Genomic DNA, 26,228 nt, shown 5'->3' with positions numbered 1-26,228 from the left:
GGCAGCAAACTTCGGATCTTTTTTTCCACTAATTGGAATCACATCAGATTTTACGCATCAGCTCTTTTTTAGAGCTGATCTGATTTGTCAAAATACAATTATTGAAAAAAATATCACAATTGGACAATTGGACTGGCGATGTGAACTCAGCATTTTACTTGGCATTATTCCAGATGAAACAGGTTATGTGTGTAGTGCCTGATATGAACCAGTATGAGTCGCTGTCGCAATTCACACGCTTGCTATCGCCGCAGTGGAGCCTTGTACGAGGAGTGCGTTTGATTGTTGAGAGCCTCAATGGCGGATAGAGCGGGACAGTAGCTTTGAGCACAATAACATCTCGGTACTTCTCTATTTGTGGCGTGACTTGATCGGCCGCGCATGCAGCAAAGTTGCGGTAGTTGAGGCTTAAATCCGTCACATAGGCGGATGTAACCTAACTAGCTAGCTAAGTGCATCGGAGTTCTCAGCAGAAATACGGCGAAGGAAGTTTATATTTCAATTCATGGTGGCTAGTTAAATATGGGGGACTCTCTTGAACTGATTGGGAAGCGACTTCTACTGCTCCTCAGCGATGGAAGGTCCGCAGCCGGACCCGAAGCGGAGCAGTCCACTTGGACTCGCGACTGGCTCCGGGGGACCGTCCGGGCTGTCAGCGTCATAGGTTTGGCCAGCCCAGGGGTAGAGGTGAGCGGAGGAGAGGCGACCACAACAGCAGCTGCGGGGCTGACGGTCAGTGTTTACATGTGAATAAAGGCAGCTTACGTTACCTAACAAGCTAATAACCTGACTACGTATTTAACGAAACTGATTTAAGCAGAATAATACAAATGTCGCCGGTTGTCTGGGCTCTGCTGGTATTATCTAGCCAAATAATTTTAGCTACTAAAATATAGTCAATGGGGACCGCTGTGTTTCGCTTGCCTGATAGCAGCGGCCTCCATAATTTATCCCGATGATTTTGGGCCTTTGACATATTTTGTTAACAACTTGTTATCTAGCTAACCAACTTTAGCATAGTATCCAGAATTAAAATCATGTGCCATAGCCTCGTTAAAATGTTAATGTCAGTCTAATAGGTTTTCATGCTTTAAATAACCAAATTTCGGCTAGATATTGTTTGGGGATATGTAGCTAACGTTAGGCCGAACAGTAGTTAAGCCGGTGTAATTTGTTGATGCATGCATTATCTAGCATGATTTGATGACAAAGCAGGCATGCACCAAAGCAATTGCCAAAATCCAGATTTTAGAAAGGGACTGGTGTTGCATGGAGTAGTTAATCCAGATTATGCGATTTTCAAGGAAGTCTCCAGGACCATTCTTAGAAAAAAGGTGCAGATGGTTGCTACCGACACCTCAATGCTCTCCACTCAGCCCCAGCTCTTGCTCTTGTTTCTGTTATGTGTCTACTGTCTTTGGGGTGGGCTGATTGATGTAACTGGCTGTAAATGTGTTTTTGTTTTTGCATGGACTAGCCTCTGTTTGTATCGATCATCATAATTAACACCAAGTATTCTCTGCAGCTTCTCAGGTCTTGGTAGGAGGGCACTCTTCAAGGCACAGCAGTTGTTGATCCTCTCACAGATCCACACAATTAAAATCCAATAGACTGTACTATTTGGCATTGTATGCAGAGTGAGTCAGCAAGTTACACATTTAAAATGGGCTTTTGCTTACAACTATATATTTTGCTTACAACTATATATTGCCCCTTGAGTAAAGCATTAACCCATATAAATGCAATCCATTGTTACATTGTAATCCTCATCAATAAAGTTGCTCTAGACTACTAATTGACATGAGGGGTTAATGAGAAAGGGAGACTGGTTTGGAATTGACAAGCCTATTTGTAATGATTGACCTGTCTTCCTGATAGAGATGGCCTTGCTTAGACTTGGAGGAGTAGATGGGCTGTGTTTGTGAGCCAGTGCTGCCTGGGCTCTGCTGACTATGACCCTACCAAGGCCTGTCCTGCTGTCTGTCTGTAGCCTGCCTGCCTTTGGCTTCTGTTTTCCCATCAACCAAATACTGTGTTTGTCTTACCTCTACTATTTTGAAAATGGCCTCTGAACCTAGCCTAAGTTAATATAGCTAGTCTAACAGAAACGCACCACTCTCCCACCATTTTCCCCCTCCATTTTCTCCCCCATCCTGTAGGTGTTTGTGGAGTTTGAGGACTGTGCGTGGCGCAGGCGCTCCTGGGTACAGGTGTATGGGGAGGAGGTGAGAGCTGTACTGGTAGAGAGTGCCATTGTCTGGGCTAACTGCAGTCAGCCCAAACAGAACCACCCTGCAGCTGGAGTAACCTCTGGGACAGCCTGGCCAGCTCTGGTGAGTAGCAACCTCACTGGGTTAGGATTGACCTAATCTCTCCTGGAAAGATTATGGGTGTAAACTGAGAGAATCAGTCAGGAATGAATAGGATGTGCATGGTAAGAGGAACTATTGTTTTCTTTGTGCATTATTTTTGCTACTGTGTTCTCTCGTGAATACACCCCAGATCATGCTGATGGTAACTGGTCCAGGGCCAGATCGGTTGCTTAGCTCATGATGTTATCACCACAACAGGATTTGGTAAACCCTAATTCCCAGTTAACCCAGAAATAAAGACTCACATAATGGGTCAGCTGGTCGAAGTTCAATTCTGGGCCCAAACATGTTAAGAGAATGAGGAGTTCATGTCTCTCTGCACTTTTATGGGCCGAATGTCCTCTCTCCTTCCGAAATATGCTAACGCCTGCGAAATTGTAATCTGTCCAAATAACCAGAGATGAAACACCAAAACTACTGTTTCTATTGGACAGATTCCGGTGAATGCCCCTGGTGGAGGAGGGTATTGGGTCATGGTTCGTTCACAGAGGGTGTATGTAATATGTATGCTCTCTCCTCTCACCAAACCTTGCTGGCTCCCTAAGGCACACCTGCACCTTGAAGTGAGGCCAGACCAGCTGGTGGAAATGCAATGGTCCTAGCAGGGGATGTCTTTAGGTCCTGTTAGATTTACACAAGAAGAAGACAACACACACACCAACCTGCTGCTCTTTTCTATCGTACAGTTCAAAATGGACCCTTTCATGGTTTGCCAGATGATAATATCATTAGCTATATCAAACACTCATTCTCCAGCCACTCCACCATTTAAACCAGATGGGAATGTTATATAATATCTCACCCTTCAAATGTAGTGGCTCCTGTCCTAGCAATGTTCCTCTTCCCCTGCTAGGCGTTCCGGTGTCTAGTGGACCGTGTTGGTCTTGGTTCCCTGGTCCCAGTGGAGTTCTTTGGGAGCAGAACCCTGGACTTCCTCCCTGACGGGAATTCACTCCAGAGATTTGAGGTGGGCTTACATTGCTCAAAGTCGTGTGTGTCAACTTTCATCTGATGTGTGTATTATACACTGAGTGCGTTATCACTGTGTGTCATGGTCTTTCCCTTTGTAGACAGCGAAAGACGTGAGGCACTCTCTCCTACTGGAGCAGCCTTCTCTGCAGGCTGCAGTTTCCAGCTGGCACAGTGACTTTGAGCTGCAGGAGATCCTCAGGAAGGGTGAGTCTATTAGACTATGGAATGACTAGAAACCTATTGTACAATGACCTGTGTATGGTGCACTTTGACTTTCCTCCTGCTTTCATGCTCACCCATGTTCTCCTACACTGCACTCCTCAATATGTTTCTTTGCTAGCCTCTACTCTTCAATACTGGGCTTGGCTAGCCTCTACTCTTCAATACTGGGCTTGGCTAGCCTCTACTCTTCAATACTGGGCTTGGCTAGCCTCTACTCTTCAATACTGGGCTTGGCTAGCCTCTACTCTTCAATACGGTTCTTTGCTAGCCTCTACTCTTCAATACGGTTCTTTGCTAGCCTCTACTCTTCAATACGGTTCTTTGCTAGCCTCTACTCTTCAATACGGTTCTTTGCTAGCCTCTACTCTTCAATACTGGGTCTTGGCTAGCCTCTACTCCTCAATACGGTTCTTGGCTAGACTCTACTCTTCAATACTGGGCTTGGCTAGACTCTACTCTTCAATACTGGGCTTGGCTAGCCTCTACTCTTCAATACTGGGCTTGGCTAGCCTCTACCCTTCAATACTGGGCTTGGCTAGCCTCTACTCTTCAATACGGTTCTTTGCTAGCCTCTACTCTTCAATACTGGGCTTGGCTAGCCTCTACTCTTCAATACTGGGCTTGGCTAGCCTCTACTCTTCAATACTGGGCTTGGCTAGCCTCTACTCTTCAATACTGGGCTTGGCTAGCCTCTACTCTTCAATACTGGGCTTGGCTAGCCTCTACTCTTCAATACTGGGCTTGGCTAGCCTCTACTCTTCAATACGGTGCTTGGCTAGCCTCTACTCTTCAATACTGGGCTTTGCTAGTCTCTACTCTTCAATACTGGGCTTTGCTAGCCTCTACTCTTCAATACTGGGCTTTGCTAGCCTCTACTCTTCAATACTGGGCTTTGCTAGCCTCTACTCTTCAATACTGGGCTTTGCTAGCCTCTACTCTTCAATACTGGGCTTTGCTAGCCTCTACTCTTCAATACTGGGCTTTGCTAGCCTCTACTCTTCAATACTGGGCTTTGCTAGCCTCTACTCTTCAATACTGGGCTTTGCTAGCCTCTACTCTTCAATACTGGGCTTTGCTAGCCTCTACTCTTCAATACTGGGCTTTGCTAGCCTCTACTCTTCAATACTGGGCTTTGCTAGCCTCTACTCTTCAATACTGGGCTTTGCTAGCCTCTACTCTTCAATACTGGGCTTTGCTAGCCTCTACTCTTCAATACTGGGCTTTGCTAGCCTCTACTCTTCAATACTGGGCTTTGCTAGCCTCTACTCTTCAATACTGGGCTTTGCTAGCCTCTACTCTTCAATACTGGGCTTTGCTAGCCTCTACTCTTCAATACTGGGCTTTGCTAGCCTCTACTCTTCAATACTGGGCTTTGCTAGCCTCTACTCCTCAGTACTGTTCTCTCGTCCCACTTTTCAGTCCCACCATAATATCCTTCTGGCACACTGCTCTAGGTGTAGGAGACTTTAACCCTTGTCCTGCTGGTGTGTCTCCAGGCTCCTACACCGTCCAGGGCCGGAAGGTTCAGGTGTACCAGTGTGAGTTTGAGGAGCACTGGGCCCTGGGCTTGGTCTCTCGGCACGACCCCAAATCACACATCATGGAGATCACCATGGACCAGGTACACACACACACACACACTGCCTGGATTTGCTTTTACTATTCCCTCTTTGGATGTGTTGTTAATGTAACAGATGTGTTGATAGTAGTTAGCTACGTGCTGTTAATGTAACAGATGTGTTGATAGTAGTTAGCTACGTGCTGTTAATGTGCCAGATGTGTTGATAGTAGTTAGCTACGTGCTGTTAATGTAACAGATATGTTGATAGTAGTTAGCTACGTGCTGTTAATGTAACAGATGTGTTGATAGTAGTTAGCTACGTGCTGTTAATGTGCCAGATGTGTTGATAGTAGTTAGCTACGTGCTGTTAATGTGCCAGATGTGATTTTCTAGGGAGAGGAGACTCAGGTGGTGGATCCCCGGGTAATACATGTGATGCTGGCTGAAGATCACTTTGATGAGGTAAGTTAGATGAAGGATACAGTCCCATTTTTGTTTTAAAGGATTACATTTTTTGGTTGACTTGGGTAATTGTTCTGCACACCCTTATCTAATCCCTTTACATTGATCTCTCCTCGGTCAGAAAGGGAAGAATGCTCGACGGAGGAAGGAGAGCGACGGAGGGAAGGGCGAGAGCGGCCGTAGACGGAGGACAGCCTCGGAGGGCGAGGAGGACATGACCCTGAAGCGCTTTAAGGGTTCGGGAGAGGGAGCCGCAGACGGACAGAACGGGAGCGGCTCCACCAAGGCCTCTGAAGAGGGGATGGTGACATGGGGAGCAGAGTTAGCAGGAGGAGGACGCAGAGTGAACAGCAGTTCCTCTGAAGTCACACAGGTTTACGCCTCCCCGAACAGCACTTCCTCCCAGATGGACCAATCAAACACTCTGCCTCGCTACACCAAGGAGAACGGACGTGCCCTCTCCACACAAGACAGACAAGGGTCTGCTGACTCCACCACCACAGTCACCCCCACTCCACCCCCCCTCAAACAAGCCCCCTCCCCCTTCTCCAACACTTCCTTCCCCTCTCTGGGCCAGATGCCCAGCCTGGTCCCTGGAGCTTTGGCCCCAAAGCCCTCCCCAGCAGGACCCACCCTAGAGAGAGAAGAGCCATCCCAGTCTACCAACACCAAGATGGCTGCCCTAGTCTCCCCAGGCCCGGTGACCATCTCATCCCCATCTCAAGCCAGTGCCCCCAGCGTGGCTCTCTCTGCCTCCCTTGGCTTCAGCCCCAAACCCCCTGTCTGGAAAGGAACAACCAACCAGTCGGAGGTGAGTTAGTAACACTTTACATGACCTTGGTCTTATACCTTTCATAGTAATTACTAACCATCATTGTTCTGTGACTAATATCCTGTATTTCTTCCTCCTGCTCTTCAGGGCTCTAAGACTCCCATCCTGGCTGCGGCTGGGTTCCGGCTTCCCCAGTCCAAGCCTGCTGGGGCTTCCGTGTTCGGAGAGGTGAGCTCCAAGACCAGCGCTTCCTCCAACACACCGTCAGCCTCCCAGGACTCCTCTAGACCCTTCGGATTTGCCTTTGGAGGCAGCAAGAACAACAAGGCCCAACCGAAGCAGCAAGACCAGAACTTATTCTTCCAGTGTATGACGGGTCAGAAGACTGGCCAGAACCCTGGTGGTCCTAACCAGAACCAGACTCCAGGTCAGAGCCAGTCTAAGGACACCAACTACTTCACAGCAGTGTCAGAGAGCTTGAGTAAGAAGCCTCCTAGCCTGTTCAAGCCCTCTGTTCTGGCCCCGGCATCAGCTGGCCTGTTTAGCTCAGCTACAGCTTCTCTCAAAGAGCAGTCCAAAGTGCCTGAGACCCAATCGGCAGGCAACGGAGTGCTCAACAGGAATTTTGCAGGGGACAAACTCTCACCTTCCTTCAGCAGTGGCTCTGGGGGGATGAGGTGTTCTGGTCTGGTCATGGGGGCGATGGACACCCCAGCTCTGGGTGGTGCTAACAACAGGAGTGGCACTAACGGTGTCGCGGTGGGCGGCTTCGGCACCAAGACAGATAGCCACCAGAACCTGTTCCTCCAGGGCTCCAAGGAGCCCTCCAACCCCTTCCTGGCCTACGGGGAGAAGCTCTCCCACAGTCCCTTCAGTGGCAAACCAGCCCCTCTGGAGCCTGAGACCCTGGGCCCGTCTTCAGCTTCGGAGAGCAAATCCAACCTGTTCACTATGGTCGAGCTGCCCAAGGGCATTCTGTCTTCCCCCTTCGTCTCCCTCTCAGCTGCCGCTGCCTCCAGTTCTTCCTCCCCAGCCCCTGGCTTCACCCAGAGGCCCCAGTCAGTCACCTCCTCCAAGCCCAAGGAGAGTTCCTCCACAGGAGATCAGGGCTCCTCAGCTGAGGGTGGTTCTCTGGATGACCGACCCAGCTCCACCTCAGGCTTCCCCATGTTTGGGAGTGCAGTCGCCGGAGGGAGTGGTGAGAATGTACCCATGCCTTTTGACCAGGGCCAGGCCCAAAAGTTTGCCCTGGAGGAGCGAGGTCAGGCATCTAAACGTGACTCTGACTCCAGCGACAACAGCGACCTGTCGGACCTAAGTGAGACAGAGGAGGGTCTGGAGAGGGGCCATGCACCTGGGGGCCTCGTGGGGCCCGTCAAGGAGGGAGCCATGCTGCTGCAGAAGGGTAAAGGGCCCGGGGTGGCCAAGAGCCGGCCTCGCAACAAGCCCTTCAAAGGTAAGACCTGGAGCCTCAGGATATTAGCAGTATGTAAATGAGATTCTCCATCATGCGCGTAACATGTCAGTCATCAATATCATTCCATTTTGGTCAGGATCATGAAACATTAATAGGTAGACTGAAATGATGTTGCCACGAGCAGCACCGCAGATATTGAGATGAGCGAGATAAGACTTCACTGACACACAGTCTCACACAGTATCTGTGCGCGGGATCGCTTCACGCCGTTTAGAGTGGTAGCCAGGGAACCAAAACGGCAGAGGAGTTGAGCCTCCCGCTTCAACGCTCTTAGTTGTTGTGGAAATTGACCCACTATGATGTTTACTTACTGCATCTACGTCATATCGCTGAGTCTGCCTTTTAACAAGATTGATGGTAAAGTTGTTGTTTGGACTACCCCTTCCTGCACTCATGAATAGGTTGTCATTGCATGGTTTTGTAGCCCTTCATGATGTAAGGTACTCTTTGGTCCTTTGTGTCGTCCAGTGGGCCAGTCAGTGCTGAAGGACGTGACTAAAGTGCGTCGTCTGAAGCAGTCAGGAGAGTCATTCCTGCAGGACGGTTCCTGTATCAACGTGGCGCCCCACCTCCACAAGTGTCGCGAGTGTCGCATGGAGCGCTACAGGAAGTACCGGGAGCAGGAGCCTGACGACGACGACCCCAACGTGGCCTGCCGCTTCTTCCACTTCCGCAGGTACATGTGTGTGTGAGAGATGGGTTGTGAGGTGTATCCTCTTCCATGTAATGCTACAATAAGGTATATCAGTCATTTCATCAACCACCGTCATCTCAAACGTTTTCTACACACTCGTCTGCACTCATCGAACTTTAAACCTTTTCCCCCTACCCAGGCTGGCATTCACACGTAAGGGCATTCTGCGTGTGGAGGGCTTCCTGAGCCCCCAGCAGAGCGATGCCATGGCCATGGGACTGTGGCTTCCCTCGCCGTCCGTACAGGAGGGCCTGGACCTGGACACCTCCAAGTACATCCTGGCCAACGTGGGAGACCAGTTCTGTCAGCTCGTCATGTCTGAGAAGGAGGCCATGATGATGGTTGAGCCACACCGTGAGTAGTCTGACACTTGTTCAGTTTATGTAGCCATGTATTTTTAATGTCGGTGTGTGTTTGTCTCATTATTTTATCCCCATCACTTCTTTATTGTTCAAACCAAGATCTCTGTGACTGTTGACATGACTGGGCAGGCACACTGCTGCAGTGGATTCACTAGGAAGCAAACAGGGAGGGACCTACCTGAATTTGTGCAATTGAAACCCTCGTTTTCCGTTGCAAAGTGTTTTGCTACAGTGTGCATTAATAAATAAACCCCTGCTGTTTTGCATTGGTTTCAGTGAGGTGACTTGTGCGTACCTTGTGTCTGTCTGTCTCTTCTTCTACAGAGAAAGTGGCGTGGAAGCGTGCGGTGCGCGGTGTCAGGGAGATGTGCGACGTATGTGAGACCACCGTCTTCAACATCCACTGGGTCTGCAGGAAGTGTGGCTTCGGGGTGTGCCTGGACTGCTACCGGCAACGCAGGAACCGCCCTATGGAGGGTGAGAGTCAGAATTACATCCTGGAGTCTTTATAACATTTTGCATTGTGGATTGTGGGATCTCTATGGTGACTCCACACACAGGGACGGACTGGGGCATGGTATTGTCCAGTTCGACTACGTACAGTGATTGGCCTGGACTGCTCTTTCTTTCAGTGATTATGTTTTTGAAGAAGTGAAGATTGAGCTGAAGGGAGTGTGTGTGTATAAATTAATCTTCCATCACATGTTTTGTCTCTCAGAGGTGGATGAGGGGCCTGATGACGAGGTGTTCTCCTGGTTGAAGTGTGTAAAGGGCCAGAGACACGAGCCTCAGAACCTCATGCCCACACAGATCATACCTGGAACTGGTAACATCATCATAACTATAGGAGCTTTGAACTAGGGCCTGGAGTCTTTCCTGCTTCGGGTCCATAAATGTTTTTTAGAATAAGACTACTGATCTAGGATCAGTTTTTCCCTTTTATGAATCAGATTATGGACAGGGAGGACCTGATCCTAGATCAGCATTCTTTCTCTAATATGCTTTGTGGATACGGGCCCATGTCACATTGTCTGGAAAAACTCCCAGCCCGAACTTGACATCCAACATGTGTTGTATCTTTCTCATTAATTCATCCCATGTTGACTTCTCTCTGTTCTCTCTCCCACAGCTCTCTATAACATAGGGGATATGGTGCACTCAGCCAGGGGCAAATGGGGCATCAAGGCAAACTGCCCCTGCACCAGCCGGCACCACAGGCCCCTAGTGCGCCCTAGCGCCCCCAATGGCATCTCACAGGTGCTGCATCTTTGTTTTTTCTAATGTTGTACCAAGAGACAGAAGATGTATAACATTTATACATCTATACAGCGCATTCGGAAAGTATTCAGACCCCTTTACTTTTTCCATATTTTGTTACGTTACAGACTTATTCTAAAATGGATTTAATTACATGTTTTCCTCACCAATCTACACCCAATTTCCCATAATGACAAAGTGAAAACAGGTTTTTAGAATTTTTTGCAAAGTTATTAAAAAAATACCACACAAAACATACTTTATTTACATAAGTATTCAGACCATTTGCTCTGAGACTTGAAATTGAGCTCAGGTGCATCCTGTTTCCATTGATCATCCTTGAGATGTTTCGACAACTTGAATGGAGTCCACCTGTGGTAAATTCAATTGATTGGACATTATTTGTTAAGGCTCACAACTGTCTATATAAGGTCCAACAGTTGAAAGTGCATGTCAGAGCAGAAACCCAGCAATGAGATCAAAGGAATTGTCTGTAGAGCTCCGAGTCAGGATTGTGACGAGGCACAGATCTGGTGAAGGGTACCAAAAAATGTCTGCAGCATTGAAGATCCCCAAGAACACAGTGGCCTCCATCATTCATAAATGGAAGAAGTTTGGAACCACCAAGACTCTTCCTAGAGCTGGCGGCAGCCTTGCCAAACTCAACGATCAGAGAAGAATGGCCAGACGGAAGCAACTCCTCACATGACACCCCCCTTGGAGTTTGCCAAAAGGCACCTAAAGGACCCTCCGATCATGAGAAACAAGAGTCTCTGGTCTGATGAAACCAAGATTGAAATCTGGCCTGAATGCTAAGTGTCACGTATTGAGGAAACATGGCACCATCCCTACGGTGAATCATGGTGGTGGCAGCTTAAGTCCAGAGATCCTTGATTAAAACCTGCTCCAGAGCGCACAGGACCTCAGACAATTTCATCCATTTTAGAATAAGGCTGTAGCAAAATGTGGGAAAAGTCGAGGGGTCTGAATACTTTCCAAAAGCACTGTACATAGTTCTCACTTGTTTTACGTGTTGGTTGTCATGGGGCATTATTAGTATACAGTATAATGCTAATATTTCCTTTTTGATGTCCCAGCAGTCTGCTGTCTCTTCCAGCACGGGGAGCAGTGGTAGTGGACCAATCACAGGTGGCGGGGGTCCAGCGGGTTCAACCACTCCTAAGCCAGAGGGGGCGGAGATGACAGTGGTCAAAACAGAGCCTACTTCCACCACAACGTCAGAAGGGGGAGGAGGGGGGGTTGATACTAATGGGGCCAACCATACCAGCGCCACCCCAAACCCTGCCCAGACCCCCACCCCCAAAGACCCTCGCCCCTCCACGGGTGAGGGAAACTCCACCGCCTTGCACTGGTTGGCAGACCTTGCCACTCAGAAAGCCAAGGTGGAGGACACAAAAGGTGACTCCATCTTATCTCTCTGTACTCTCAGTTCTATGTCATATTCTGGACGGTACTCTCGACATTTATTGTACATGTATTTAATATGAGATGATCTGTGAGGTATCTAACCATCTTCTAACCTTGTCTCCTGTCCACCCCTCCAGATTATGGGTCGATGCGCCTTGTGATGGGCCGGGACACACGCTCTCCCTTTGGCCTGGACTCGTTCAGTGCCCTGTCCAAGCCTTCGTCTTCCTCCTCCAGTCCTAAACTGTTCAACAGCCTGCTGCTGGGCTCCAGCAACAGCCAGCCCAAACCAGAGGGCTCCAGCCTCCGAGACCTGCTCAACTCTGGACCCGGGAGGCTCCCCCAGGGCCCCGGAGACTCTGGAGTAACCTTCCCATCTGTCTTCTCCACCTCAGTAGCTGTGAGTGTCTGTCAGCTTACCACAGTAACTAAGATAATTCAGAATGCTCATATTAAAGGGCCATTCCAGAATTCATAGAATCTACACAGAGTTCTAGTTTGTGTCCCAAATGGCACCCTATGCCCTATATTGTGCACTATATTGTGCACTGTGTCTAACCCCTCCTCCTCCTCCATCAGGGGGACAAGTTGAAGGGCAGCCTGCCTAACTTCCTGGACCATATCATCGCCTCGGTGGTGGAGACCAAGAAGGCGGAGGGCCGTCGTTTGGGGGAGGGCGGCAGTGAGCTAGGCGGGGTTGGCCGTAGGGACGGGGTTATGGGCCTCAGCGTGCTAGACCCCCACACCTCCCACTCCTGGCTCTGTGACGGACGCCTGCTCTGCCTGCAGGACCCTTCCAACACCAACAACTGGAAGATCTTCAGAGAGTGTTGGAAACAGGGCCAGGTGAGAGAGACCTTTCTGGGGGGGAGGGGGTAGAGAAGAGTTTGTAGTAATATGGTGTGTGTAATATGTAGTAGTGATGCACCGATATGACATTTTTGGATATATATATTACAGTGGGGCAAAAAAGTATTTCGTCAGCCACCAATTGTGCAAGTTCTCCCACTTAAAAATGTAAGTAATTTTCATCATGGGTACACTTCAACTGTGACAGAAAAAATGAGGAAAAAATCCAGATAATCACATTGTAGGATTTTTAAAATTAATTTATTTGCAAATTATGGTGGAAAATAAGTATTTGGTCAATAACAAAAGTTTATCTCAATACTTTGTTATATACCCTTTGTTGGCAATGACAGAGGTCAAACGTTTTCTGTAAGTCTTCACACACTTGCTGGTATTTTGGCCCATTCCTCCATGCAGATCTCCTCTAGGAGCAGTGATGTTTTGGGGCTGTTGCTGGGCAACACGGACTTTCAACTCCCTACAAAGATTTTCTATGGGGTTGAGATCTGGAGACTGGCTATGCCACTCCAGGACCTTGAAATGCTTCTTACGAAGCCAACTCCTTCGTTGCCCGGGCGGTGTGTTTGGGATCATTGTCATGCTGAAAGACCCTGCCACGTTTCATCTTCAATGCCCTTGCTGATGGAAGGAGGTTTTCACTCAAAATCTCACGATACATGGCCCCATTAATTCTTTCCTTTACAAGGATCAGTTGTCCTGGTCCCTTTGCAGAAAAACAGCCCCAAAGCATGTTTCCACCCCCATGCTTCACAGTAGAGGTATGGTGCTCTTTGGATGCAACTCAGCATTCTTTGTCCTCCAAACACGACGAGTTGAGTTTTTACCAAAAAGTTATATTTTGGTTTCATCTGACCATATGACATTCTCCCAATCTTCTCCTGGATCATCCAAATGCTCTCTAGCAAACTTCAGACGGGCCTGGACATGTACTGGCTTAAGCAGGGGGACACGTCTGGCACTGCAGGATTTGAGTCCCTGGCGGCGTAGTGTGTTACTGATGGTAGGCTTTGTTACTTTGGTCCCAGCTCTCTGCAGGTCATTCACTAGGTCCCCCCGTGTGGTTCTGGAATTTTTGCTTACCGTTCTTGTGATCATTTTGACCCCACGGGGTGAGATCTTGCGTGGAGCCCCAGATCGAGGGAGATTATCAGTGGTCTTGTATGTCTTCCATTTCCTAATAATTGCTCCCACAGTTGATTTCCTCAAACCAAGCTGCTTACCTATTGCAGATTTAGTCTTCCAGATTTAGCCTGGTGCAGGTCTACAATTTTGTTTCTGGTGTCCTTTGACAGCTCTTTGGTCTTGGCCATAGTGGAGTTTGGAGTGTGAGTGTGACTGAGGTTGTGAACAGGTGTCTTTCATACTGATAACAAGTTCAAACAGGTGCCATTAATACAGGTAACGAGTGGAGGACAGAGAAGCCTCTTAAAGAAGAAGTTACAGGTCTGTGAGAGCCAGAAATCTTGCTTGTTTGTAGGTGACCAAATACTTATTTTCCACCATAATTTGCAAATAAATGCATTACAAATCCTACAATGTGATTTTCTGGATTTTTTTTCTTCTAATTTTGTCTGTCATAGTTGAAGTGTACCTATGATGAAAATTACAGGCCTCTCATCTTTTTAAGTGGGAGAACTTGCACAATTGGTGGCTGACTAAATACTTTTTTGCCCCACTGTATGTAGTATTGGTGGTGTGAGTAATATGTAGTATTGGTGGTGTTAGTAGTAGTGGTGGTAGTAATATTGATGGTGGTGGTGTGAGTAATATGTGGTGGTGGTAGTAGTTTTGATGGTGTGAGTAATATGTGGTGGTAGTAGTATTGATGGTGGTTGTGTGAGTAATATGTGGTGGTAGTAGTATTGATGATGGTGGTGGTAGTAGTATTGATGGTGGCAGTAGTATTGATCATGGTGGTGTGAGTAATATGTAGTATTGGTGGTGATGGTGTGAGTACTATGTGGTGGTAGTAGAATTGATGGTGATGGTGGTAGTGGTGTGAGTAATATGTGGTGGTAGTATAATTGATGGTGGAAGTAGTATTGGTGGTGTGAGTAATATGTAGTGGTAGTAGTATTGGTGGTGTGAGTAATATGTGGTGGTGTGTCATACTACCTCATGCAGCGTGACACATCTCCTTTCGCAAAGTTGATCAGGCTGTTGATTTGTGGCCTGTGGAATGCTGTCCCACTTCTCTTCAATGGCTGTGCAAAATTTCTGGATATTGGTGGGAACTGGAACACGCTGTCGTACATGCTCAATTGATGTATGGTGATTTATGGGACATTGTCAGCTTCCAGGTATTGTGTACAGATCCTTGCGACATGGGGCCGTGCATTATCATGCTGAAACATGAGGTGATGGTGGCGGATGAAGGGCCTCACGATCTCATCACGGTATCTCTGTTCATTCAAATTGCCATCGATAAAATGCATTTGTGTTGGCTGTCCATATCATAACCCTGCTCTGTTCACAGCGTTGAAATCAGCAAACCTCTCACCCACACAACGCCATACATGTCCCCATACATGCCATCTGCTTGGTACCATTAAAACCGGGAAGACCACACTTCTCCAGCATGCCAGTGGCCATCGATGTGGAGCATTTGCCCTCTGAAGTCGGTTACGATGCCGAACCGTAGTCTGGCCAAGAACCTTGTGAACAATGTTAACTCTAAATGACACAGCGACAAGGTTCCAGTTTAACAAAGTTTACTATACCGTATGAACACCCTCAAAGGTCGCTATTACACTCAAGGCTAGGTCCATCAACGACTAGACTTCCTGCGCATGCGCACTCTTGACTGAGTGATAGCCCCGTAAATACAAATATTGGGATACTTAAAACATGAACTTAACAGACAACGAGCATGCAGATGAGCTTCCCTGTGAAGGTTCCAAATTCTCTAAAATTATGTTGGATTCAGCTTATGGTAGAGAAATGAACAATTTAGGTTCTCTGGCAACAGCTCTGGTGGACATTCCTGCAGTCTGCATGCCAATTGGACGCATCTTCAAAACTTGAGACATCTGTGGCATTGTGTTCTGTGACAACTGCACATTTTAATGTGGTGTTTTATTGTCCCCAGCACAAGGTGCACCTGTGTAATGATCATGCTGTTTAATCATTTTCTTGATATGCCACACCTGTTGGGTGGATGAATTATCGTGGCAAAATGAGAAATTGTCACTAACAGGGATGTACGCAAATGAGAGAGAGGTTTGTGGGTATGGAGTTATTTTATTTCAAAGAGCAAAGGAGGCGCACTTCGGCAATATGTACATTGTTACGCCATGCCATGTAATAGATTAGTTGGGAAGAGGGGGATGTGCAGTGTGAGAGAAGCTGATTGTTTGAACCCTTTCCCCCCTCTAGCCGGTGCTGGTGTCTGGTATCCATAAGCGTCTGAAGGGGGCTCTGTGGCGGCCTGAGGCCTTCAGCGAGGAGTTTGGGGACCAGGATGTTGACCTGGTCAACTGTCGGAACTGTGCCATCATCTCTGACGTCAAGGTTCGAGACTTCTGGGACGGCTTCCAGATCATCTCCAGTAAGTAACAGGATCATTAATTCGTTCATCCATTTATTCACTGACTCATTCACTCACTCATTTCACTCTCTTTCCAGAGCGTCTGAAGGGTAGTGATGGTCAGCCCATGGTTTTGAAGCTGAAGGACTGGCCTCCTGGAGAAGACTTCAGAGACATGATGCCCACACGGTTTGATGACCTAATGGACAACCTCCCCCTCCCAGAGTACACTAAGAGAGACGGCCGTCTGAACCTGGCCTCCCGCCTGCCCAACTTCTTTGTCAGGCCAGACCTGGGGCCTAAGATGTATAATGCTTATGGTGAGAGAAACCCGACAGACTAACACTGGGATCCCATAGCTGGTCAATAGATAGCTAGTTAGCAGTAGCTCCAATGGCAGCATCTCTGATTTTGGTCTCTCCTTCTTTCCATTTATCACAACCCCATCTCTTTCTTGCCACTATCATCCGGCTTTGTCCTGTCTTCCTCCCTCTCAGGTCTGATGGAGACAGAAGACCGGAGTGTTGGCACCACCAACCTGCATCTGGATGTGTCTGATGCCGTCAACGTTATGGTGTACGTGGGCATCCCTGAGGGAGAGGGAGACCACGTCAAGGGTGAGTAGGACCAACCCACTCTCACACAGTGAGGCAGAACACACTACAGCATTGACGTACATTGCGCTATACAATGTAAGTGTTAGCATGGCTAGCAATTTAGCACAAGTGTCCATTTCTTACTAAGTGCATTTCTATATCAAACCGCTATATCACACTGCTACTCACACACAGACATCAGCACCTCCATCCAGCAACACTCATTAATGATTGAGACTTTTCTGTATGGTACGTTAATGGTTGTCCTGGGATCTTTGTCCTTGGACAGTCATGTTTTTATGCCATCTAATTCCGCACTATCTTTGGGTTTGTTGCATTGTTTTTCAGGAGTATCATTATGACAGATTTAAACACCTTACATCTAAAGAAAGTGTAAAAAAAAGGGCCGAAAATATTTGGAATAATATTAAAACCAGTCCTGTATAATTGAGTTTGAGAAGCTCCCAAATATTCTAAAGGAATGTTGATAGGTTGACCAAGATCAAATACTGTCCCATTGAAGTAAGAAAAGGAAGCCATTCCTCAGCATTGAGACAGAACAATGGTGTAAATGTTCCAGGCACTCCTGTGGCCTCTCCCAGGTTTCCCACCCTGTGCCAGTATCCACAAAGCATCTCCGGTGTGCTGATCTATATCATCTCATTCATTATGATCTAAAAGGCAAAACTGATCCTAAATCGGCACTCGTACTCTGAGATGCTTTGTGGATATGGACCCTGGACTATATCACTGGAGGCCTCTGACAAGCCCAATGGGAGTTGCCCCCCCCATGCATCAATGGACAGGATTCTGGTAGAAAGACCCTCCCATGGGTCTCACATGTTGATTGTGTGAACATTTGTTGTTCACAGAGATGGATATCGCTGGATGTAAAGGTCTGTGCAATTTTATACCATTATCACCTCTTTAGCATGGCCTTCTTGACTAACACCCCCCTTTTCTCTCCTCCTCTACTCCCCCATCCCATGTCCTTTCCCACATGGGGTCGGGGCCAGAACACTACAGGGGTGCATCAATTTAAAAGCCTTTGGTTTATCTGTGGTCTGAGTTGGGTCTTTCTGTGGTCTTCTACCCTGTGTAGACCTTCATTAACCCTCGGATAGAGTCAAACTCTGTTTAAGGCCTTTAAACACAACTTATTATTGTTAATGTTTTACGCTGGTAGACGCTAGTAGATTTTTCATGGTTTGCATCTTCTGTTGTCTGGGGTGACGGGTGTTCTGGCTTTGACTGTTGGAGATGGGCATCTAGAGATGCCTACTAGCCTGGAGGAAAGTCTGAGCAAATAAACTCACACGCATTTAGTCCTGCCTGCACCCACATTTAGTCCTGCCCATCTCTCCCTCGCCCACATGCAGGCAACTTGTCCTATGGCTCTGGGGGTCATTTGTCCAAGTGGCCAGAAAGTGAATAATACATGTAGTTCCACTAGTGTAATGTTTTAGTCCCGTTCCTCATTAGCCATCTGAATGTTTTCTTGATTAGTAATATATAAGCAACTCTGTCTCAAATGGCTTAGCATAGAAGGTACAGTTCCCCTGCCAGCTCAGTGTCCATCTGATTCTGGATGATGACTCAGCACTTAACCTGACTGCATTTTGAATGACACCCTATTTCCCATCTGCTGCACTACTTTTGACCAGGGCCACATACTGTTATGATCAAAATGGGGTACTATTCAGGGGAATAGTGTCCCTTTGAGATGGCGCCTCATGATTCTGACATAGTGAAGCAGCACTTCTCCAAGTTAGAACGTGTAGTGTTTTCTCTCCTGTGCCCACAACCTCAGGATGTCAATGTGTGATGTTTCTTCTTTCCTCCATCCTTCCCTAAGAGTTCATGCTCACTCTGAGACTGCCCATGTTTGCTCATCCCTGTCTGTCTGTTTGGTCCTGCAGAGGTGATGACCACCATCGAGGAGGGTGATGTGGATGAGATGACCAAGAGGAGGGTGTATGAGGCCAAGGAGAAGCCCGGGGCACTCTGGCACATCTACTCTGCCAAGGACGCCGAGAAGATCCGCGAGCTTCTCCGCAAGGTCAGGGTTCACAATCACCACATTCATTGTAATGTATATCTGCACATTCATTTTCAGGCAATGCATTATATCTGGGAAATTTTCAGGGAAGAAACTAAAATGGTTGCTTGGCCTTTTTTTTGTTGGAATATAAACCTACAGGAGGCTATTTCTCCAGGAACAGGGTTGGAATATAAACCTACTGGAGGCTAGCCCTCCAGGAACAGGGTTGGAATATAAACCTACAGGAGGCTAGCTCTCCAGGAACAGGGTTGGAATATAAACCTACAGGAGGCTAGCTCTCCAGGAACAGGGTTGGAATATAAACCTACAGGAGGCTAGCTCTCCAGGAACAGGGTTGGAATATAAACCTACAGGTGGCTAGCTCTCCAGGAACAGGGTTGGAATATAAACCTACAGGAGGCTAGCTCTCCAGGAACAGGGTTGGAATATAAACCTACAGGAGGCTAGCTCTCCAGGAACAGGGTTAGTGTGGACCTACAGGATGGTTGGAGAGCCCTGATCTAGGAAATAGGGTGCCATTTAGGACACAATGTCTCTCTGATATAGCATGTTACTGAAGCAATAAGGCCCGAGGAGATGTGATATATGGCCAATATACCACGGCTAAGGGCTGTTCTTAGCCACAGCCTTTAGCCGTGGTATATTGGCATATATTCCAAACCCCCAAGGTGCCTTATTGCTATTATAAATGGGTTACCAATGTAATTAGAGCAGTAAATATGTTTTGTCATACCTGTGGTATACGGTCTGATATGACTGCTGTCAACCAATCACCACTCAGGGCTCAAACCACCCAGTTTATAATATGCTTTACCATTAGTGTTTCTCCCCCCCCCTCCTCTGACTGTGTCAGGTGGGTGAGGAGCAGGGCCAGGAGAATCCGCCGGACCATGACCCTATCCACGACCAGAGCTGGTACCTGGACGGGGTGCTGCGCAGGAGGCTGTATGAGGAGTATGGTGTGCAGGGCTGGGCCATCGTACAGTTCCTGGGAGACGCAGTCTTCATTCCTGCCGGGGCTCCCCACCAGGTGGGTACTAGGGGAAACACTGGACGTAACAGGGGAGTTTTGGGTTGTTTAATGGTTACATAGGGACAGAGGGTACACTTGTGGTTTTCCTTTTGCTGTATAATATTTATACTCTTGCTTCTCTCATATACACACACACGTTCTCTCTGTCACGACACCTCTCACACTCTTTCAAAAACACATTTTTCACACGCTACCCTCGTCTCCTGGCTGTCCCCCCAGGTCCATAACCTGTACAGCTGTATCAAGGTGGCGGAGGACTTTGTGTCTCCTGAGCATGTGAAGCACTGTTTCAGACTGACCCAGGAGTTTAGACACCTGTCCACCACACACTCCAACCACGAGGACAAGCTGCAGGTACATTTCGTCTGCCTCCCGAATGGTAGCCTATGTAGTGCACTACTTTTGACCAGGGCTCTGCTCAAAAGTAGAGCACTAACTATGCCGCCACAAATGTATAGGTCATTGCTGTGAGAAGGAATGAAGGTTTGAATTGATTATCAATCAGCTAAACAATCAGTAACGTATTGTTGTAATTTTGATGGGATCTCTGTTCTCTAGGTGAAGAACATCATCTACCATGCTGTAAAGGACGCTGTGGGGACACTGAGGGCCCACGAACCCAAGCTAGCACGCTCTTAGAGCCCTCCACACACAATCTGTAGTGACAGAATAAAGTAGGTGTCAGTGTGCAGAAGGGGGGGGGGGGGGTGCTCACACAACTGTTATTTTTGTTGGGGGGGTGGGTCTATAGTCATTTATGTTATGACACGCTCTACACGACTTAGTTGTTTTCCAATTTACTTCTGATCACCTCTGTATTTAAAGGTCAGAGCGGGTCCTGTTTGTGTGTGTGGAAGAGAAGGGGAGCATGTGATGTGAGCTGACGTGCCGTTAGAGGGGGTTCAGCTTCTGTGTAGCGTCTGACTAAATGTGAGCACTGGGCTGTTATTTTTTTGCGATAACCGTTCACCTGTTTTTGTAGATAATTTTTAAAAATCTGTTTTCCTTCCACCTTCAGTGGTGGAATTGGGCCATTTGAAAGAAACAAGCATTGAAGGGAACTAGACCAAAAGGTTGTATTTTTTGTTGTCTTTCTTTTCAATTAAAAGCAAAGACTTAGTTTTTGGGGGGGGGGGTAATTCAAATAGTCTTTGACTGCTTGACAGAGTTGCTTAGAGAAACGTCTCCATTGGTTTGGTCACTTGTTGTCCAAGGTTTGAATAGATTAACTGCAGACTTCAAAACGTTGTACAAGAATCACGATTCCAACTGAACAGAAACAACTGGCCGTTAAGTGTATCAATATATATATATTAATGATATTAGCAGTCTGTTTTGATTTTTCAAAATAAAGTTGACAAAAAATACAATTGATTGGCGTCTTAATTTCAGCTGATTCATACAACTGTTTGTTGTCATTTATTGCTGAACACCAACTGTGAACACGTCATCACATCGTAATGCTTATGGATCAATAGGGGGAAAAGTGTACCCAAATGCGCTTCAGACCAGCTTAAACAAAAAGGGAATCAGGTGCTTGACTGAGGGACTTAAATCTCAAAATATTCCTTCCACTATCCAGGAATATAACGAAAAAGGAGAGCTCTGTTTCTGCATTGATCTGATAAGTTTATTATTATGTTTCGGTGTAATCGCCTTCATCAGGGCCTTCGATAGGAAAGGGTGGGAGGCATCTATAAGCCTATAGCCAAGGAAATGTCCCACTCGCCATGTCAATAATAACAATTTGTTAACAATACATCCATATAATTTACCCCACCCACTGAGCACAAGACCACAACATTTAACCAAAAAGAGTCTTTTGCTCATAGGCCATGTTTTTATGCCTCCTCGCTATCACCTGCCTGATTCTGAATTAAAGGGGCTGCACGGTCAATCTGACCACTGCATTGGCCGTGCAGCATTTACGGTGATGCAGAAGTCAGGGCATTCATGCTTCATGGAGCAGCGCAGAGCTATTGTCAAGGAAGTGAGTTTGCGTTTTATACAGGATCTCCCGCCCCCACCTACTGTCAACCAATCATGTCAATGTGGAACTATACAGAGCCATCCACATTGTTTGAAAATTTGGGAGGCGCACAGCGATGTGCAATTGTGTCACTCTCCATATGGAGCCGCCGACCACATTTTTGGATCAAGCATAAATTGGATTTTCGAAAGTGGATGGCAGAAACGGGGCAGGCAGAGGCTCTTGTACCCTCCCACTGAAGTCTCTATTCCCAGAGAACAAGACACTGCATAATGGAAAATCTAGTATTTTCACATGCAAATAATGTGGTCCTAATTAATTGACCATACCCTGAACAGCTGTTTTCTATCACACAGAATATGATTTAACAGATTCAGTTACAATGACAGCTATCTTGTCCAGAGATTATTATTAAATGTTGAACTCAATCCCCTAAAGAACAAAATACATATTACCTTGCTATATTATTAGGAGGGAATGAAGACAGACAGAAGCTGTGGCTGCTGCCTTGTGCCTGCCAATCATTTGTATTTGCACTAGATGACTGATAGGCACGCTGGCTTCAAAACAGCGCCCCCTCCAATCTGGCACGCCACTGTTGTGAAAATGTTTTTGGAAGCTATTGAAATACACTGCTAAAAAAAAACAAAGGGACACTTAAACAACACAATGTAACTCCAAGTCAATCACACTTCTGTGGAATCAAGCTGTCCACTTAGGAAGCAACACTGACACATTTCACATGCAGTTGTGCAAATGGAATAGACAACCGGTGGAAATTATAGGCAATTAGCAAGATACCCCCAATAAAGGAGTGGTTCTGCAGGTGGGGACCATAGACCACTTCTCAGTTCCTATGCTTCCTGGCTGATGTTTTGGTCACTTTTGAATGCTGGCGGTGCTTTCACTCTAGTGGTAGCATGAGACGGAGTCTACAACCCACACAAGTGGCTCAGGTAGTGCAGCTCATCCAGGATGGCACATCAATGCGAGCTGTGGCAAGAAAGTTTGCTGTGTCTGTCAGCGTAGTGTCCAGAGCATGGAAGCGCTACCAGGAGACAGGCCAGTACATCAGGAGACGTGGAGGAGGCCGTAGGAGGGCAACAACCCAGCAGCAGGACCGCTACCTCCGCCTTTGTGCAAGGAGGAGCAGGAGGAGCACTGCCAGAGCCCTGCAAAATGACCTCCAGCAGGCCACAAATGTGCATGTGTCTGCTCAAACGGTCAGAAACAGACTCCATGAGGCTGGTATGAGGGCCCGACGTCCACAGGTGGGGGTTGTGCTTACAGCCCAACACCGTGCAGGACGTTTGGCATTTGCCAGAGAACACCAAGATTGGCAAATTCGCCACTGGCGCCCTGTGCTCTTCACAGATGAAAGCAGGTTCACACTGAGCACATGTGACAGACGTGACAGAGTCTGGAGATGCTGTGGAGAACATTCCGCTGCCTGCAACATCCTCCAGCATGACCGGTTTGGCGGTGGGTCAGTCATGGTGTGGGGTGGCATTTCTTTGGGGGGCCGCACAGCCCTCAATGTGCTCGCCAGAGGTAGCCTGACTGCCATTAGGTACCGAGATGAGATCCTCAGACCCCTTGTGAGACCATATGCTGGTGTGGTTGGCCCTGGGTTCCTCCTAATGCAAGACCTCATGTGGCTGGAGTGTGTCAGCAGTTCCTGAAAGAGGAAGGCATTGATGCTATGGACTGGCCCGCCTGTTACCCAGACCTGAATCCAATTGAGCACATCTGGGACATCATGTCTCGCTCCATCCACCAACGCCACGTTGCACCACAGACTGTCCAGGAGTTGGCGGATGCTTTAGTCCAGGTCTGGGAGGAGATCCCTCAGGAGACCATCCGCCACCTCATCAGGAGCATGCCCAGGCGTTGTAGGGAGGTCATACAGGCACGTGGAGGCCACACACTACTGAGCCTCATTTTGACTTACATCAAAGTTGGATCAGCCTGTAGTGTGGTTTTCCACTTTAATTTTGAGTGTGAATCCAAATCCAGACCTCCATGGGTTGATAAATTTGATTTCCATTGATAATTTGTGTGATTTTGTTGTCAGCACACTATGTAAAGAAAAAAGTATTTAATAAGAATATTTCATTCAGATTTAGGATGTGTTATTTTAGTGATCCCTTTATTTTTTTGAGCAGTGTATATTGTCTACATTTGATTTGGCCACATTTATACTGAACAAAAATATAAATGCAACATGCAACAATTCCAAAGATTTGACTGAGTTACAGTTCATATAAGAAATTTGTAAGTCGCTCTGGATAAGAGCGTCTGCTAAATGACTTAAATGTAATGTTAAATGTAAATCAGTCAAATGTAAAATTCATTAGGCCCTAATCTATGGATTTCTCCTGACTGGGCAGGGGTGCAGCTATGCGTGGGCCTTGGAGAGCATAGGCCCACCCACGGGGGAGCTTGGCCCAGCCAATCAGTTTTTTAAAGTTCTTTTAAAAATATTTTTATACAGACAAATACCCCTCAGCACCCCACTTCAGACGATCCCGCAGGTGAAGAAGCTGGATGCCGAGGTCCTGGGCTGGCGTTGTTACCTAGTCTGCGGTTGCGAGACCAGTTGGACATACTGCCAAATTGGAGGCAGCTTATGGTAGAGAAATTCAAATGTAATTATCTGGCAACAGCTCTGGTGGACATTCCTGCAGTCAGCATGCCCTCAACTTGATTCATCTGTGGCATTGTGTTGTGTGACAAAACTGCACATTTTAAAGTGGCCTTTTATTGTCCCCAGCTAAAGGTGCACCTGTGTAATGATCAGGCTGTTTAATCAGCTCCTTGATATGCCACACCTGTTAGGTGGATGGATTATTTTTGGCAAAGGAGAAATGCTCACTAAAAAGGGATGGAAACAAATTTGTGCACAACATTTTAGAGAAGCATTTTGTTGAGTATAGAAAATGTCTGTGTTTTAAAAAAAATTTAAGCTCACAAAACATGGGACCAACACTTTACATGTTGCGTTTATATTTTTGTTCCGTGTATATTAGACCGCTTAATGCATACTTTAAAATTATTATTTGAGCTAAACAAACATTTAAAATTCAAAAATGTAAAAACATTTTCCTTAAAGTATAATTTGAGATGAGTGTTACGGTCTTCACCACAGCAAAAAAACAAATGCGTGTAATTTTGTCAAACAAGGAAATGGTTCCAATCGTTTTTCCCATAGGGAATTTTAGAAACATGTTAAGTAACGGCTGTGTTTTGTGTCGGCTTACCCTGGTGTGACGTTTTGATAAACGTGTGAATCTCTCAAGGACAAGGTGATTTTCATCAATATATTTGTCTGTATTTAGCCTCCCCAAAAAGGAAACGTTAATGTGGCTTTGACACATGATGAGACTTCTGAATCAAGATAAATGTAAGAATCTCTGGATCACAGGAAGCAATTGAGGGGAGGATGGCTCATAATAATGGCTGGAATGGATTGAATGGAATGGCATCAAACATGGAAAACATTTGTTTGATGTGTTGGATACCATTCAAATAATGGCATTCCAGGCATTACTATGAGCCTGTCGTCCCCAATTAAGGTGCCACCAGCTGCCTGTGCTCTGGATTAACTATCTAATGTTAACTAAAAGTAGTAATAAATTGGCTACATTTCTTCAAATTGACAATTATGTGAACCTTGTGCAAATTTTAAATGAACACAATACCTGTTTGCAAAGGTGTCAGCAAGAGATGGTTTTCAGGAGCTTGCAGGGATTTGTTGTTTTGCATGATACCTACTTTGATGCTAATTAGCATTTTCAAAATCTGAGAGTAAATAGATTTGAATATTAATAGTCACCTTGTCTGAGAGTGATTTACATGGTCATCAAAACATCACACCAGCGTAAGCCTACACGAAACACAGACCTTATTTTAAGTGTTTCTAAAATCCCCTATGGGAAAAATGAATAGTGGAAAAACGATTGGAACCATTTCCCTGTTTGACGCTAGGTTTTTATAGGAATTATGACACCTCCACTGTTGGGCTCTATGGAGGACTTCTCCTTCTGGTCACTGCCAATATGGCCGAACCATGGCTTTAAAGCCTCTGTGGCCAATACAAAGCTTCAGCAATCCAGGGTTTATATACATCTTTGGTGCCTACACACAGTATCAAGCACTGTCTGGGACATCGGTGCATCTGACATCTCACTGTACATAGCCTTTTGGTCTTGTCTGCATAGCTACACTAATTAATTCCAATCCTAGTTATAGGACAAATTTAATTATGGCAGTAACCAGTTGCCTTCTCTGCGGGGTAGACAAAACAGGGTGGACGTGCCCCGTTAAGAGAAATTACAGTGATTTGAATACAGCGGATCCAAAATCACAATAGTAGTAATGGGAAGTTCGGCTCTTTTTAATGACTGATCATTTCGACTCGTTCAGTCAAAAGAACGAATCTTTCGACTCATTTCGTTCATTTGAGTCAGTAATGCCCAGAGCACGCAGGACCGCCTACCCGGCGAACAATGAACTGAAAACTTGAAATAGTCATGATTCGTCAAGCAGTCTCGTTTCACCCAACGGCTTATT

General features: G+C 46.7%; 1 protein-coding gene across 4 annotated transcripts; it reads left to right on the top strand.

The window, feature by feature from the left end:
* The first annotated feature begins 253 nt into the window (after positions 1 to 253).
* LOC115129319 (lysine-specific demethylase 3B-like) lies at positions 254 to 21,036 on the top strand. Of its 4 annotated transcripts, none has more exons than XM_029659540.2 (24): positions 254 to 687; positions 2,160 to 2,333; positions 3,226 to 3,339; positions 3,443 to 3,548; positions 5,063 to 5,187; positions 5,521 to 5,589; positions 5,711 to 6,400; positions 6,509 to 7,817; positions 8,307 to 8,514; positions 8,672 to 8,886; positions 9,219 to 9,371; positions 9,613 to 9,720; positions 10,024 to 10,151; positions 11,249 to 11,570; positions 11,717 to 11,979; positions 12,159 to 12,425; positions 15,825 to 15,996; positions 16,074 to 16,295; positions 16,473 to 16,592; positions 17,444 to 17,467; positions 18,491 to 18,630; positions 19,487 to 19,663; positions 19,886 to 20,020; positions 20,225 to 21,036. In XM_029659540.2, exons 1-24 carry the CDS (start codon positions 523 to 525, stop codon positions 20,303 to 20,305), a joined length of 5,487 nt encoding a protein of 1,828 aa, XP_029515400.1. In that variant the 5' UTR covers positions 254 to 522; the 3' UTR covers positions 20,306 to 21,036. The 4 variants fall into 4 exon arrangements, with proteins under 4 accessions (XP_029515400.1, XP_029515397.1, XP_029515396.1 ...); XM_029659537.2 differs by having other exon boundaries at positions 254 to 732; positions 11,252 to 11,570; XM_029659536.2 differs by having other exon boundaries at positions 254 to 732.
* Positions 21,037 to 26,228: the final 5,192 nt, after the last annotated feature.

The sequence above is a fragment of the Oncorhynchus nerka genome, linkage group LG5 (genome assembly GCF_034236695.1).
Source record: "Oncorhynchus nerka isolate Pitt River linkage group LG5, Oner_Uvic_2.0, whole genome shotgun sequence".
NCBI lineage: Eukaryota > Metazoa > Chordata > Actinopteri > Salmoniformes > Salmonidae > Oncorhynchus > Oncorhynchus nerka.
This window is presented reverse-complemented; position numbering and strand designations above follow the sequence as displayed.

Coding starts and splice junctions, on each gene's coding strand:
- LOC115129319 (XM_029659536.2), top strand. CDS start 523: ATGGGGGACTCTCTTGAACTGATTGGGAAGCGACTTCTACTGCTCCTC. Junction 9,372..9,612: donor CAGGAACCGCCCTATGGAGG/GTGAGAGTCAGA, acceptor TTTGTCTCTCAG/AGGTGGATGAGGGGCCTGAT. Junction 11,980..12,158: donor TCTTCTCCACCTCAGTAGCT/GTGAGTGTCTGT, acceptor CTCCTCCATCAG/GGGGACAAGTTGAAGGGCAG.